General features: G+C 35.5%; 1 protein-coding gene and 1 pseudogene across 1 annotated transcript; both read right to left on the reverse strand.

The window, feature by feature from the left end:
* Positions 1-225: 225 nt before the first annotated feature.
* LOC108194848 (flavin-containing monooxygenase FMO GS-OX-like 3) lies at positions 226-7,717 on the reverse strand. The gene is made up of 8 exons (XM_064082026.1): positions 7,323-7,717; positions 5,795-5,865; positions 5,474-5,602; positions 1,873-1,962; positions 1,631-1,713; positions 1,054-1,189; positions 758-931; positions 226-582 (listed from the first exon to the last, which is right to left on the reverse strand). The coding sequence occupies exons 1-8, from the start codon at positions 7,606-7,608 to the stop codon at positions 322-324; spliced, it is 1,230 nt and encodes a 409-aa protein (XP_063938096.1). The 5' UTR covers positions 7,609-7,717; the 3' UTR covers positions 226-321.
* Positions 7,718-11,137: 3,420 nt separating this feature from the next.
* LOC108194849 (flavin-containing monooxygenase FMO GS-OX-like 5) lies at positions 11,138-12,911 on the reverse strand (annotated as a pseudogene).
* Positions 12,912-16,479: the final 3,568 nt, after the last annotated feature.

Below are 16,479 nucleotides of genomic sequence, written 5' to 3' on the forward strand. Positions count from 1 at the left end.
TCCAATCCCGCTTGAGCTTCACTAACTTGTATCTTTTTTTTAAGCGTTGCACGTGCGGAATTTTTTTAAATCTCAGCCGTCCGTGATCTGATCAAACGACTGAGAAACAGTATGTTGGATATGTTGGATAAGGGTCCCCCAGCAATCATATCTCTGTTTTGCTGACAGAAAGATCAATTATATCCTATATTTATATCTGATTACAAGTGATGTCGGAATCAGAGTGTTGAGTAAAGATCGTTTACATGTGTTTTAACCTTTACGGATAACAGAGATAAAAGATTCGAGAACAAAGTACATCATAGCATCATATAATTTAAACTAGCTGCTTTCAACAACCTTGCTATTATCATGTCCGACGTTTTCCTCAAATGCTGCAAGCAATTTGGAAGCTGAATGTTTTTCACTTGCTGCAAGTAGTTTCAAGTGGTTTCCGTTCACCCAACTATCTACATCCCATTCCCTGATTTGGTCTCCTTCGGAGCTGAAGAACACTGAAACAAGTTGTTTGTATATATTCTTTAACCTTTCTTCAACTGGTTGAACTTTTACTTGACTTGCTAGCCAGTCCAGGTATTGGAACTGCAGTAATGGTATAAAATTACCAAAAAAAAAAAGAGAAAAAGTCAGTACATCTGAAGCTCTGAAGCTGCTAGCCCTCATCACCTCGTGTATGTATACTGTGTGTAGTGAAAATATCGGACGACATAAAGCAACAACGTGCAGTGCAACTGCTACCAAGAAGAAAAGCACGAACCGCGGTAGTAGCAAGGGAGTGAGTACTATGTTTTGGGATCCCTCGTTCCTCCAACGACCTGTAGTGTTCGTTGGTATCAGCCAGCATTGCCTCTTTAGATGGTAGGACCACCTTGCTGGATAAAACACACGATATCCACTTGGATTGTAATTCCATCATGGGGAATAATGTAATCTGTGCCAAAACAAGAGACTCAAAGACTTTAATTTGGCAACTTGTCAGCTTTTTGATGATTCAACCCCTGGTTTAGTCCCATATAACAAGAATGTATTCTGAATACATATATTAAACCTTACGTTGCAGGGGATTCCAACAAAAGAGAGCCTGGAGCCAATCTCAGGAGAAAAGACATGCTTGTACAAGGGTCCAACTCTATTATCATCCACAGTTACGATCCCATTAGTTCTAAGAAATGGAAAACTGAACATGTACCTAGAAAGAGAGAAATGCATTCAAAGCACCAAGTTAAATTTATCAGTACAATACATCAAGGGGATGTTGCAGCAAATATGTTGACAAGGAATTTATGCAAACACATGAGGTATGTATTACAGCACTGAAATGATGTTAAACAGGTTTTAGGGACTCAGAAAAAGAGCATTTGCTTATAATTGGGCAGCTCAATTCTCAGAATTGCACTTGTTTGGAGGAATTTAATATTTTCTTCCTGAGCCATGGCTGGGATTAATCTAACTAATGCAGTTATAAAATATGTTTGCAGGGGTTCAGAACCAGTCTGTCTGGGGTTCACTCAAATAATAATGAAATTTATCTAACCACAAAGTCTAGTTCTATAAATCCAACCAAAAGAACAATAGTAGATTGAAGTCGCATAATGAATAAAATCTTTTGGTTATTAGATTAAATATATACCCAGTGCAATGAAATATGATATCAGCACAAACAGAAGATCCATCCACAAATGCTACTCTACCACTTTCATCAACATAATCGATCTGTAAGAAATTCACATATAATATCACTTACCTGCAAATATATCACTTACAAATTGTAGTGCCTTACCTAACTTCAAAAATAAATTAAACTGTAGTGGATAACATAATGTGCAAACTGTGAGCATTAATAATTTTATGCATATATCCTAACATTCGTACCTCAGCGTGCTGCCTTACATTACTAAGGTTGACCAATTTATAAAATCCACCACATGTGGAATTTCTCGAAGAAAGATGAACTTCTTTACACTACAACAAAAACAGCATCAGACAAGCGTTTTTGTCCGTTGTCTGATACCAAGAAAAACCGTGGTCTATTGCGATGCCGTCTGATACGCGCCTCAGACAACGGTACCGACCGTTGTGTGAGATGAAGAAACACATCGGTTTATGTTTAACTGCGTGTTGTGTTAAACCCAGAAACAACAACGGAATCATTTTACAGGGTGTTGTTATAAACAATTAACAACAACAGACATGTTTTCAATTCGTGTTGTTATTAGGAGTATCCACAACGGTTTGTAGATATATTTTCTTGTTAATAAGAGTATTAGACAAGATTGTTTGCGTTATAGAGGCTCGTGTTTTACTACCTTGTACAACGGTCTTAAAGCAATGATCACTTTTATAAGGCTCCTTATAACAATAGTTTATGTAATGAAACAATTGTGTGAAAGCTCTTCTACAACGGTTTTTGTTCCAAATGCTCGAATAATATTGATTCAGACAATGGTTTGTTACTACTATATACTTATTTGTATATGTCTTAGACAACGATTTTATTCTTAAAATTGTGTTGTTTGTAGATCTTGAGACAATACTTTTTATCACAGTGACCATTGTATAATGTTGTTTATAACAATTGTCATTTACATGTATCATTAGTTAAAAATATCATAGACAATAGTTTTATCACAGTGACCATTGTATTATGTAACTTGTAACAATGGCCCTTTACATGTCCCATTAGCTAAAAGTAAAACCATGAATCAAATAAACTAGAATAGAAAATATAATTAACAAAGCCAAAAATTGGTAAACAAAAGTTTTCATTACCAACATAACAACCAACCAAGTACAAACCAAATATCAATCACCAATATCCACCAACTAAATATCCACCAACTAATTATATTCACCAACTAATATTCATCTTTCAACCAACAATTCCATCCAACAAAGATACGGATTTATACCCTGCTTCTAACTCATCATTATACATTGATCGTGCCTTTTCCCATGGTCGTTCATCGATCGACTCTTCCCATATTACACGATCTTCCTTGCAGTGCTCGCAAGTGCATTCCCTGTAATTGATAAACACTTACAATTAAAGCTCTTAAAAAGATACAAAGCGGAAAATAGATAGCTTTAGTCTCAATGCTATATATTTATGTCGCCAATCAATATGGACTATGAACTTTATACCTAATATAAATACAGGACCACCCCTTGTAACGCTCTCTTGTAACAATACTGTGAATAGTCAAGACCGTGTATTCCATTTTTCATATCAAATAAGCAGAAATCCATAATTTAGAATAAAACAAGAATGACTTAAAATAAAAGAGCATAACTACTTAAACAAGCAGATAGCTAAGCTCATGCTGGGGCAACACACTATAAAAGTGAAAAGTGATGAAAATTAACCATCCGGTGAAAATAGAATAAACAGAAAGAGCGGAAATGCTAATAACCTTCTCTGAAACAAGCTGGTCCTTGTCTAGCGCATCCTGTAGTTAATGACTGTTCTAAGATGCTGCTTCCAAATTTCTCGGTTGTGGACGTAGAAGATAACGACTGTGCATGCTCTCCTGATCATTCCTGTAATATATAATTAACATGAAAATATATTTAATTGTAAAGCCTCCCACATGTGTGTGCTTTCTGATTCTCTTTATGTGTGTTCTTTCTGAGTGTTTTCTAATAACTTTTACAGCATTTGTATGTACAGCAGGCACTTCACACGTCAAAATAGATATAACACCACTTCTAAAGTTGTGTTGATCTACACCTTCAGCCAACCCAGAATGCACAGTGGAAGCCCCCTTCACGTTAAATGCAGAGCCAATGCAATCTGCAAGAAAAAATAAACACAATATATCAAGACATGAGTTTTTAATCTAGAACAATGTATCCAACCACAATATTAAAGGCAGATGGTTTTCTAGGAATAAAATAGAAATATCCAGGTTGCAGGGGGCACTAAGTTTACATACGCCCCTATAAGCACAAATTCATTTGGTTGGTATTAAAACAAATTAATATACACAAGTAGGGCTGTTTAAGTGTTAACACTACAAATTTTTAACAATAACACCTATTTACTCTGTTTTTATCGACTTAATGATCCTCGAGGTTAAGGGACATCATCTATTTCTAGAGTCTTAACTAAAATCTCCTCTAGAACGAATCACATCTCTGGCCATCTCTTTAAATTGACAAAAACTCCAACCGAGAAATTACTGCTAACCAAATAATCAACATTTTACTAGTTACAGAATTCTCACTTCTACACATGTAATTTCATTTCACAACATACAAAACAAGAGCCACACCACTTAATCAAGTAACAAAAAATTCTATTATGCAACGGTTTATGAGAAGGAAACCGTTGTATAATAAATTTTCTTTTTTATGAGTTAAAAATTCGCATTTCTTCGATAAATTCTTGTTTTTGTACTCTTTCTTTGAAAAAAAATATTTCTATTATGCATATATGCAAATATGTATTGTTCATTTGTAATACCAAGACAATTTTGTACTTCGGACGGAAGTATTAGTATGTGTTTTATGTTTACATTTAGAAAGTACTGGATCGAATCTTTGTTATGTATACGATTAGCTCTGTATTAATTTATAAATATTTATTTTGATGATCTAACCGTACGAATGTCGATAACTTACAATATTAGTCATGTATAAAAAAAAATCATAATTTTTTATTATTATTTTGTATGTTTTTTTAACATTACAACTTAATCGCAAAATTTGTCTTGTAAAAAGGTGTTTTTTGTCATGTAGTGTCTAATAGACAACGGTTTTTTATACGCACCTATGTTGTATCATTGAAAATGACACAACTGTTACGGGAGTTATACCCTTGTTAGAGTATCCATTGTCTAAATTAAGCTCAAATAACGCTTCAGGGAAAATCCGTTGTATAAAAGTAGTGTAGACAATGATTTATTGGAAGAAAACCGTTGTATAATGAACTTTCATTTTTATGAGTTAAAAATTCGCATTTCCTTGATCAATACTTGATCTAATGCAAGAAAAGCCTCAACTACTAAGAAACTGAATATTTTTTTTATAACTTTGGTTAGGACTTTTGAATGTTTGCACTCTTTTATGCACATTTATTTTCTTAAAAGTCATTATATCAAACAATGTTTTACTAGTTAAAGGCTTGTCTTTAAGGTCATGATACGATGCTAACAAAAACACTTGTATGTTAGATTTCCGAGTCACACAACACTTTATGGAACCCTCGTTTGAACAGCTCGTAAACAACACAACAAATAAAACACTTGTCTAATTACAACAACGGTTTCTTGAAATATTGTCTGAAGTTTCTTCACACATCGGCTCTAAAAACAATTGTCTGACATGCATCATTACACAATACCACAGTTAAGATATATACCGTTGTCTGATTAAATTTACTAGACAACAGTTTTTTAACCGTTGCAGGTTGTAGGTGTTAGACAATAGTTTTTCGAGGACGAAAATAAAGTGTTGTGTCTTTGTTTCGACCAACACTTTTTCCAACGTCCGTTGTCTGACTAGTGTTGTCTGATGCCAGTTTTGTTGTAGTGTAATTAGCAACTCCTGCAATGTCTCTAGATATATCATAGGCACTAGGTCCAGCTCCAGTCATGACCACTATCTGTCAATGGTTGTCTTTTACTATGATATTTAGCTTAAACAGATTATAATACTGCATTCATGGAATGGACTGTCTTAAACAGGAAATGTAATTATCATTTTCAATTAAAGTGATAACTAAGTACAGAATTTGGAAACCCTTTCTTAAGGACAGAGTGCTTGCTTGATGAAGTAAATTTTAGCAAAGGCATACCTGGTTGTGAAAAGGTTCCGGGACACGGTAATTGTGGCTATGAATTTGTTTTCCCGGCCATTGACCTATATCTGATTCAGTACATGTCTATGTTATTCCAAGAGAGTAAGTGAATTTGCTAGGTTGGAAGATTGCTAGGAACCCTTCAGATAAGATTAAGTTAATCTGACAAAAAGCAGTTAGATTTGAAAACAGAAATCATAAAACTAATACATACGCCCAGAAGCAAAAATACTACTTTGGTAATTTAAGGTTGGAAAATGTTTCTATCCAGGAACAAGTACATAGGGAGCAAAGAGTCATTTCCATTATAGGAGAATTCATTTGTTATGATGGTAATTATCACATGAGTGAAAAACTATGGAACAATGAGCTACAGAAACTTATATACTTCCTCTGTCTCATTTAATTGTATACGTTTTTTTTCTCACTGCTCGACACACATTTCAAGGCTCTTATAAAGTATAGTTGTGTAACTTATTTTTAAGATCTCTTTTTTCCTGAGTTAAAGTTTAACATCCAAACTTTTATTTAGAAAAAAAATCTTAAAAATAAGTTACACAACTATACTCTACAGGATTATGAAAATGCGTGCCGAGTCCCCGTCCCCCAATGTGTACTATGTGTCAAGTCCCCGTCCCCCAATGTATACTATCCCAGAGACGGAGGGAGTAGATTTTTAGTTTCATTTAATTTGCTCGTTTTACTTCGATTTGGCCAAATCAAATCAAACATAAAGTGTTCTTAAATTCGAAGAGGAACAACAATAAGTAGACCCGGCAAATTTTCACACGACACGAATACACGACACGAAAATTTAGTGTTTGTGTTTGCATATTGAGTACACGACACGAAAAGGTACACGACACGAAGTACACGACTGAGATGTCGTGTCGGTTTTGTGTTTACCTTTCGGGTACACGACACGACACGAGGTACACGAAATAAATATAATTTAATAGTTAAATATTAATATTTAATTATAAATATGTATATTTATAATAAATATATGTATATTTTCTTTTAAAATAATACATAGTTTATAATATTGTAAGTGTAAATGATTTAAATATATATATTTCATACTATTTTGTCAATTTTTTGCCTAAAAATCTAATATTTACATTAATTTATATATTAATTTATATTTATATTTACATTCGATTTTACACGAAACACGACACGAGAACGACACGAAAACGGAGGTACACGACACGAAAATACACGAACGCTAAGTGGGTCGGTTTTGTGTTTGGCTTTTGAGTACACGACATGAAAAGGTACACGACACGAAAGTACAGGACCTGCACGAATTGCCAGGATTGTCAATAAGTATGAATAAAACCATTTATACTCGAGCTCACTAACACAGGAACACCATTTGCTTTATGTACCACGCCTTCGCTTCAAATATTTAATAACAATCATCAATATTTCTCGAATATAATATCTGCAATTTTTGTTCCACCCATAATTATGAAAAAAAAAATTAAAATTAAAATCTTCAATAATGAAATAAACAATATACCTCTGATCGCAGCCACCCGCGGCACAGTATGATGACCATTACAAATTACAACCCCATCAAATACTTCCACCTCACTCAACTCGCCTTTTCTCGACTCAACAATCCACTCACAATACCCCGAGTCATCCACTGCTTCAACTCGGACAACTTCAGTACCCAACCGAGTCAACTCAGTGAGTCCAAACTCAACCCAAAACTCGTTTAGAAACTTCAACACTTCCTCATGACCCGGAAAATTTCTCGGGTCTCCGTACGATTTGGCAAATGGGTAGTCTGAAAAATTCATAAGATGTCGAGGGTGGTTAGTTCGAAGCGAAGAGTAGAGGCTACTGTGGATAATTTCTCTATTCGGGTCGAGACTTAACGGGTCGGACTCGGTTTGGGGATTGTATGCCCATGTTTAGGGCTGTAATTCGAGTCGAGCCGGGCGAGTTTCGAGCCGAGCCTAATTCGAGCCAAGTTTAATCGAGTCGAGCCGAGCCGGCTCGATTAACTAATCGAGCCTAATTCTTTGCCCGAACTCGAGTCGGTTAATTTCATGAGTCGAGCGAGCCAGCTCGTATAATTTTATACTTAATCGAGCCCAAACCTCTACCGGAACTCGGCTCGTTTAATTCCACGAGTCGAGTCGAGCCGGCTCGTTTAATTAAACGAGCCGAAACCTTTGCCCGAACCCGGCTCGTTTAACGAGTCGAGTCGAGCCGAGCCCACTTAAACGAGTTCGAGCCGGACGAGCTCGCGAACCGCCCGACTCGAATTACAGCTCTACCCATGTTCCACCTATTTGACCCGATTTTTCGAAAATGGTGACTTGGTGGCCGGATCTTTTAAGCTCCCGAGCGGCGATTAAACCGGCAACCCCGGCTCCTATCACCGCAATTTTGATAGATAAAATCATTACGAAAATTCTTATTTCATTTTAAATAATAAATTTATTTCTCAGACCATGAATTATGAATATACTTGAGCAGACAGGTATATTAGTCAAGATGTTGGGCTTAAAAACCTAATCAAATCACGTTTTACTATAACTAGTTGAGAAGGGGCTTAAAAACCTAATCAAATCACGTTTTACTATAACTAGTTGAGAAGCCGCCCGTTGTAGTGCCCTATAAAAATTATATTAATAATTTAATATTAATATTTTTAGAATAAAATAATTTTGTGGTAGTCTATAAAATGTATATTAATGTTTCAAAATTAATATTTGTAGGATAAAATAAATTTTATATTGTAAAAATCTTGATGTGATACCAATACTAATATATAAAATTGTAAAATTTGACTATAATTCATGGTGAAAAATTGAAAATAAATTTATACACGTACTTAACAATTTAAAGCACGGCGAATTTTAATTTAATTTGCGTTAGCTAACAAATATTATAAAAAAACAACCAACAAACATACATTACTAATAATTAATTTATTAATATCATCCATCGATATCATGTCAAGACCATATTCTTTTCCCATGTTTTCCGTAATTAAATAATCTGAAACAAAATCAAATTAAAACTTTCAAACTACTATATTCCATAAATAATCTGAAACAAAATCAGAACTAAAAAAGGTGGTTCTAATTTGGGATTTTTTTATTCATAACCACGTTTTTAATCTTATTTCCAAAAATACTATCTTATCCAATCTTATTTTCAAAAATACCACCTTCTCTAAAATATTTTCAAAATTACTGTGGTTGCATATGCAACCATATATGCAACTACAAATGCAACTACAAATCCTGATTTCAAGTTTCAGATTTCAAATGTCATTTTCGACCTCATATTTGGAATCAATATATATATATATATATATATATATATATATATATATATATATATATATATATATCGATTCCAACGATGAGGTCGAAAATGACATTTGAAAACTGGAACTTGAAATCAGGAATTCAGTCGCATATGAGGTTGTATTCAGTTGATTCTATTGTAATCAAATGGCCCCGCCAGGGGCACCCATATATCAGTTGCAACTTACAGTTTTCCGTTGCATATGAGGTTGCACGCAACCTCATATGCAACTAAATGCAACTGAAAACTGTAAGTTCCAACTGAAGTATGGGTGCCCCTGGCGGGGCCATTAGATTGCAATGGAAACAACTGAATGCAACCTCATATGCAACTAAATGCAGCCTCATATGCAACTAAATGCAACTGAAAACTGTAAGTTGCAACGGATGTATGATGTGCCCCTGGCGGGGCCATTAGATTGCAATAGAATCAACTGAATGCAACCATATGCAACTGAATACAACCATATGCAACTATATATGCAACTGAATTCCTGATTTCGAGTTCCAGTTTTCAAATGTCATTTTCGACCTCATCTTTGGAGTCGATATATATATATATATATATATATATATATATATATATATCGACTCCAAAGATGAGGTCGAAAATGACATTTGGAGACTGAAACTGGAAATCAGGATTTGTAGTTGCATATATGGTTGCATATGCAACCACCGTATTTTTGAAAAATATTTTCAAAAAGGTAGTATTTTTGAAAATATTTTAGAGATTTGAAAATAAGATTGGAGAAGGTAGTATTTTTGAAAATAAGATTGAAAAAACAATATACAAGATAATTCCCCTTCTAATTTTTGATATTTTTCATCCAAAAATTCCAGAAAATTAGATTAATAGAATGGAGCGATATGAGAGCTGGCGCCACCTTCACGCCCCTCGCTTCTCCTTTATATAAGTATATTGATGATTGATGATTGATTGATGATTGATTGATTGATGTATTTTACTATTTTTCTTGTCTAGCAATATATTACTCCCTCCGTTTCAAATTAGATGTCCACTTTAAAAAAATTACATAGTTTAAGAAAAGTGGTTGTAAACAAATTAATTGCATTAAATGATCAAAATATGAGGAGTAAGATTGATCGAGGAAATATAAATAAGTGATATGTGGAGTAGAGTTGACTTTGGAAATATGATTTTGCATTGAAAGTTGAAGTGGACAAGTAATTTGAAACAAATTTTTTTTTTTAAAAGTGGACATGTAAATTGAAACGGAGGGAGTACTAACAATTTTATTATTTGAATATTCTATGCCAACTGTTTTTTCCATCTCAGTGCATATAAAAAAAAGTCCTTAAAAAAATTAAAAATAAAAATGAACAATAAACTATCTTTAAATATCTTAAATATGATCCATAAAATTACGAATGCTTATGCTTTTATGATCTATGCCTTAGAAATGTAACCAGGATCATTCTACGAAATTATGATTCTTACTAGAAATCTCAAGGTTTACCATCTAAGTTTACTCTCAATATAAACCTACATAGTTAAAAAATGAACAGTCTAGTTCTCCAAATTACTGGATGTTACACCTTGACCACAACACAGAGAGTGGCTCTAACAGTTTCGTTACTTGGTATATGAATGATTTACCTTCCCTCTAAAATGTGATGTGAATGTGGGACTGAAAATGATTTATTTTCCCGCTAACAAGATGATAATACTACCATTCTAGCAGTTGCGGCCTTTTTCCTTTTTTCGTACTGGGTGCATGCATTGGGAAGAAAATGCAGAGAAAGAAATTTTTATGGTTTTTAAGTATTTAGATTTTTACTAGGAAATCTAAATACTTAAAAACGTAGAACTCTTATGTTGGAACACTTGAAAGTTGATATAACAGTTTGTAGTTACAATTCCTTTCCAATGATAATGAACATATTGAACCATATTTTTATATCAGATTATGATGACTTATTACTGACAAATGTAAAACATAATTATCTATATTTAAGTTAAGTTTTTGAATCTAGCCAACTATCGATGTCCCACTCTCTAAAATTACTTCTTTCTGAGCTGAAAAGAATCTTGAAAACTTGTCCTTAATTGTATCATCTTTATCTGTTCATCTATATGGGGTACCCCCAACTGATCAGCTAACCAATTCGGGTACTCAAACTGCAAATTTCACATAACATGGTCAGTATATGAATTTGCAATGTCTTGACTCTCAGTGCGTATATATGTGTGTATAAGGTACTAGGAACCTAACAAGTCACACATCAGACATATCCACACAATTGGAAGCTGAACATAATTGAGGGGAAGAAAAACCTTCATCACAAGAGAATGAGTGTGATGAATTGGGATCCCATTTAGCTCTAAGGATTTGTAGATGTCTTCTGTATCAGCCATCATTGTCTCTTTTAATGGTAGAAGTCGCTGGCCTGACAAAACAAGTGATATCCATTTTGCTTGTAGTTCCATCAAAGGAGTTCCTGTTGTCTGTAATAAATCACAAGAAAATGGCTTATTTTCCTCTCGCTTAGCTATTTTTTCCGAGTCTGCTATATCAAGGCAATCAAGCTTGTTCAGCGAAAATATTATCCATTCCACAGCACATATTAAATTTTGTTACAAAATGCACATTGTATTGTATTACTTCAAACACATTATCCTAAAACTAGTTAGTAATCATCAGCAAGCTGCAGTAACAAAACTATACAATTCTAATTCTATAAAATCAGGAAGCTGTAACATAACTATACAATTCTAAATTTTATAACATAGTGAATATTTTATATAAGATCTAACCGCATATGGGATTCCAATGAAGGGGAGAGCCTAGGGGCAAGCTCAGGAGGGAACACATGTTTGTACAATGGTCCAACTCGGTTATCTTCCACAGTTACAACATTGTTTGTTTTAAGAAATGGAAAATTGTACCTGTAGCTGTGTTTATGTTTTATCTAAACAATCAATATTAACGTAATATGAATCTGACACATTAATTTCTCAAACCATGTTTTTTTTCCCTTCCAATATTTGAACTATAAATATTAACATCATTTCCCCTGGTCAATACTTAACATAAAATAACTACAATTATAAAATATTTAATTAACATAACAAAAATAAACAAAAAAAGAAAATGTACCTGGAAAATTAGCCACCCGGGGCTCAGTATGATGCCCCACGCAAACAACAACCGCATCAAACCCCTCCTCCCGAGTCAACTCGCCCATTCTTGACTCAACAACCCACTCATCCTCCTTGAGCTCAACTCGGACCACTTCCGTATTCAACTGAGTCAATTCAACAAGTCCAAACTGCTCCGAAAAATCGTTCAAGAACCTCAGATGCTCCTCATGCGACGGGAAAGCCCTGGAGTCTTCGTAAATTTTCGTAAACGGGAAATCCGAAAAGCCCATGACGTGTCTCGGAAAATTTGTTCGCAGCGAAGCGTAGAGGCTTCTGTGAATGATCTCTCTGTCGGGGTCAAGGCTTAAGGGATCTGACTCAACTCGTGGATCATAGACCCATGTTCCACCGAGTTGGTTTTGCTTTTCGAAGATTGTGACTCGGTGGCCTACTCGTTGAAGCTTGCGGCCGGCGCACAAGCCGCCTATGCCGGCTCCGATCACCGCGACGTTCAAACAAGGCATGCTGAGAAGTTGACAAAATGGTGTTAAGGACAAGGAGGAGTGTTAAACTATCCACTCCAGTTACTCCAGCTCAGCACAAGACAGCTCAGCATAACAGCCTGGAAATCTCTGGACGTCCACCACCTCCTCATTCTGTTACTGTAAATAGATGCTAGCTGTAATTATTGTTAGTTAGTTAGACTACTCAGCTCTATATATAGTCAGTTACAGATAGGTATACCTTAGTAAGTAAGTTTTACATTTCTTCTCTCTATAGCTTGTAATCAAACACTTTAGTATAATGAAGCTTTTTAGTTTGTTCTTCAATGGCGTTCATCTGCTACTTGTAACATGGTATCAGAGCCAGTAGATCTCCCTGTATAGCTCGTCACGTAAGATCAGTCTTCTCTCTAGTCTTTCATCTAGTTCTTAGCTTGCATCTTCTCATCGCTCGATCGCAATTTTCTCGATTCTCTCGATCTTTTTGCCCTAATTTTCTCGATTCCAATTCTTCTCGATTGATTCACTATGGAATTAACTCAAGATCCTAATAGCGTCTATTATCTTCATCCGTCTGATAACACTGGTATGAAACTTGTCACAACTCCATTTAATGAAAGCTCTTATGCAAACTGGAAGCGATCTATGGTTATAGGTCTCACTGCTAAAAACAAAATGTGTTTCATCGATGGATCTCTTCTCAAACCTGATCTTCTTGATAACTCCTACAAGTCCTGGTGTTGCTGTAATAGCATGATCATCGGCTGGTTGATCACTGCTTTAGAACCTCTGATTACTGCTAGTATCTTGTATGTTGACACTGCAAGAGACATTTGGATCGATTTAGAAGAACGATTTGGACAAGTCTCTTCTGCACAGATTTATGCCTTGGAACAAGAAATTTCACAGGTGTCTCAAGAGAATATTTCTCTATCTGATTACTACACTCAGCTGAAGAAGGTTTGGGATGAAATTGACAATTTGAAGCCGCTGCCTACTTGTGAATGTGCTAATTGCACCTGCAATCTCACACAGAAAGTGCTCAAACTACAACAGGATCAGCGTCTGATGGTGTTTCTCATGAAAATGTGTGGAGATTTTCCTAATGTTCGATCTCATATCTTGATGATGGAGAATTTGCCTACTCTGGCTCAGGCCTACAGGATGCTATTGCAGGAACAAAGGCACCGAGATATCTCCAAGATCATTACTCCTAATGATTCTTTTGCTTTTGCTTTTGACAGAAATCAGGGTTATAATCGACAACAGACTGGATTCCAAGCCAAATCTCAGTTTCAAACCTCTGCTATGACTGGAAAACCTAATTAAGAAGTACTATTTATGTGATCACTGCAAGATCCCAGGGCATAGCAAGGAAAGATGCTTCAAGCTCCATGGATATCCACCTGGTTTTAAGCCATCTCAGCCAAGGAAATTTGCAGCTGCTTGTACTATTACTGATGAGCCTGAAGCTCAGGAAGATTGCAATCCCGTGAAGCAACTGTGTGGTGGTGACAAAGACTTACAGCCTGCATCTGGTGCATCTGGTTCTGGTTCCCAAAACATTTCTGTGGATCAGTACAACCATCTCATGACAATGCTGGCACATAACAACATTGGTGATCAGGAGTCTTGCTCTGGAAATGCTTCTTACTCTGGAAATGCTCTCTTAGCAGGTAATTACTGCCTGTTTTCTGCTCTTCGCACCAATAATTGGATTATTGATAGTGGTGCATCTGATCACATGTGCTCATCCCTGTCTTATTTTCACACCTATAAGGAACTGCATATAGATAATCAGATTACTATTCCTGATGGTACCAAACTTAACGTTACTCACATAGGAAATATAAAACTCAACAATTATATTGAGTTGATTGATGTGCTATATGCTCCAACTTTTAAGTTCAATCTGATTTTTGTGCACAAATTGTGTCAAGCTCAATCTTACTCTGTTCATTTTACTTCTGAGTTTTGTACTCTTCAGGCGCCTTCAAGGACCCAACCAATAATTCTTGGTAGGATGTCTCAAGGCCTCTATTTTGCTGATGGAAATCTGTTTCACACTTTCACAGATAAATCTCCACTCTCCACTCCTCCATGTCTATTATCCGATAACAAGACTACTTCTGTTTCTATTGCTAGTAATGCTGTTAGTTCAATGCTTGATGAAGCAAAACTATTTCATCTAAGACTTGGTCATATTTCTTATCAAAAGTTGCATTGTATTGATACTAGATTCACTGCTTCATGCTTTGATAAGTGTATATGTGCTATTTGTCCTGCTGCTAGACAGTATAGACTTTCTTTCTCTTCTAGTAATACAAAAACTCAGAAAAATTTTGAGCTTCTTCACATAGATGTGTGGGGTCCATTTCGAACCCCTACTCATCATGGTTGCGGATATTTTTTGACTATTGTGGATGATCATAGTAGATCAACTTGGATACATCTTATGAAGTCTAAGCTTGATACTGTTGATATCTTAAAAAAATTTCTTAGATTTGTTTAGAAATAGTTTGATGCTATAGTAAAGATCATTAGGACAGATAATGCTATGGAATTATGTCATGGTAGAATTTTGCAACTCTATCAGTCTCTTGGCATATTACACTAGACTAGTTGTCCTGACACACCCCAACAAAATGGGGTGGTTGAAAGAAAACATAAGCACCTTATGGAAACTGCTAGAGCTCTATTCTTTCAGTCAAAGCTTCCTGTTAAGTATTGGGAGGAGTGTGTAGAATGTGCTGCTTTTCTTATCAATAGGATGCCTATAACACAGTTCAACAACACTACTCCCTATGAAAGACTTTTTGGTATTAAACCAGACTATTCCTATTTGAGATGTTTTGGATGCTTGTGTTTCTCTTCCACTCTTAAACACAACAGATCAAAGCTTGGCCCCAGGGCAAACCCCTGGGTCTTTATTGGCTATCCTCCATCTACTAAAGGCTATAAGGTTCTCAGTCTTACTACACAAAAGATAATTGTGTCTCTAGATGTTAAGTTTCATGAAAAGAACTTCCCCTATCACATGGCTCGAATTTTAACTGTCCCTATTACACAGTTCTTCCTGCCAACTCATACACCATATACACATTTTTCTTCTTTTGAGCTGCCTGATGTCTTTCACCAGAATACTCATTTTTTTTTGGATGATTCTCAGCACACTGGTAATACCTCACCACACCCTGATATAAATTCACCACAATCTCAAACACATTTAGATGAATCACCACCACAGAATGAGTCTCCACCACAAAATGTGCTTAGAAGGTCTTCTAGAGAATCTCATAAGCCAGTTCACTTAAAAGATTATGTCTTAATCTTGTCTCGTTTGATTCTCTACCAAAAGACCATCAAGCACTACTTGTACAGACGGCATCTATCAAGGAACCTGCAAATTATCAGGAGGCTTCAACAAATCCAAACTGGGTCCAAGCAATGAATAAAGAATTAGCTGCTTTGGAATCCAATAACACTTGGGATATTGTTGATTTACCTCCAGGATAGAAAGCCATTGGGAGCAGATGGGTTTTTAAAACAAAACTCAAGGCTGATGGGTCTATTGAATGGTTCAAAGCACGACTTGTAGCCAAGGGGTTCAATCAAAAATATGGGATAGATTACGAGGAAACATTTTCCCCTGTTGTCAAGATGGCTACAGTCCGTAGTATACTGTCTTTAGCAGCCAGCAAGAAATGGAAGGTCTTTCAATTAGACGTTAATAATGCA

This window comes from Daucus carota, chromosome 7 (assembly GCF_001625215.2).
Source record: "Daucus carota subsp. sativus chromosome 7, DH1 v3.0, whole genome shotgun sequence".
Taxonomy (NCBI): Eukaryota; Viridiplantae; Streptophyta; class Magnoliopsida; order Apiales; family Apiaceae; genus Daucus; species Daucus carota.

Excerpts from the sequence above, each read along its gene's own strand:
- LOC108194848 (XM_064082026.1), bottom strand. The coding sequence starts at position 7,608 with ATGAATTTTTCAGACTACCCATTTGCCAAATCGTACGGAGACCCGAGA. Across the intron at positions 1,714-1,872 it reads ATGTAAGGCAGCACGCTGAG|ATCGATTATGTTGATGAAAG; the intron begins GTACGAATGTTA and ends AATTTCTTACAG. Across the intron at positions 583-757 it reads ACTCCCTTGCTACTACCGCG|TTCCAATACCTGGACTGGCT; the intron begins GTTCGTGCTTTT and ends CCATTACTGCAG.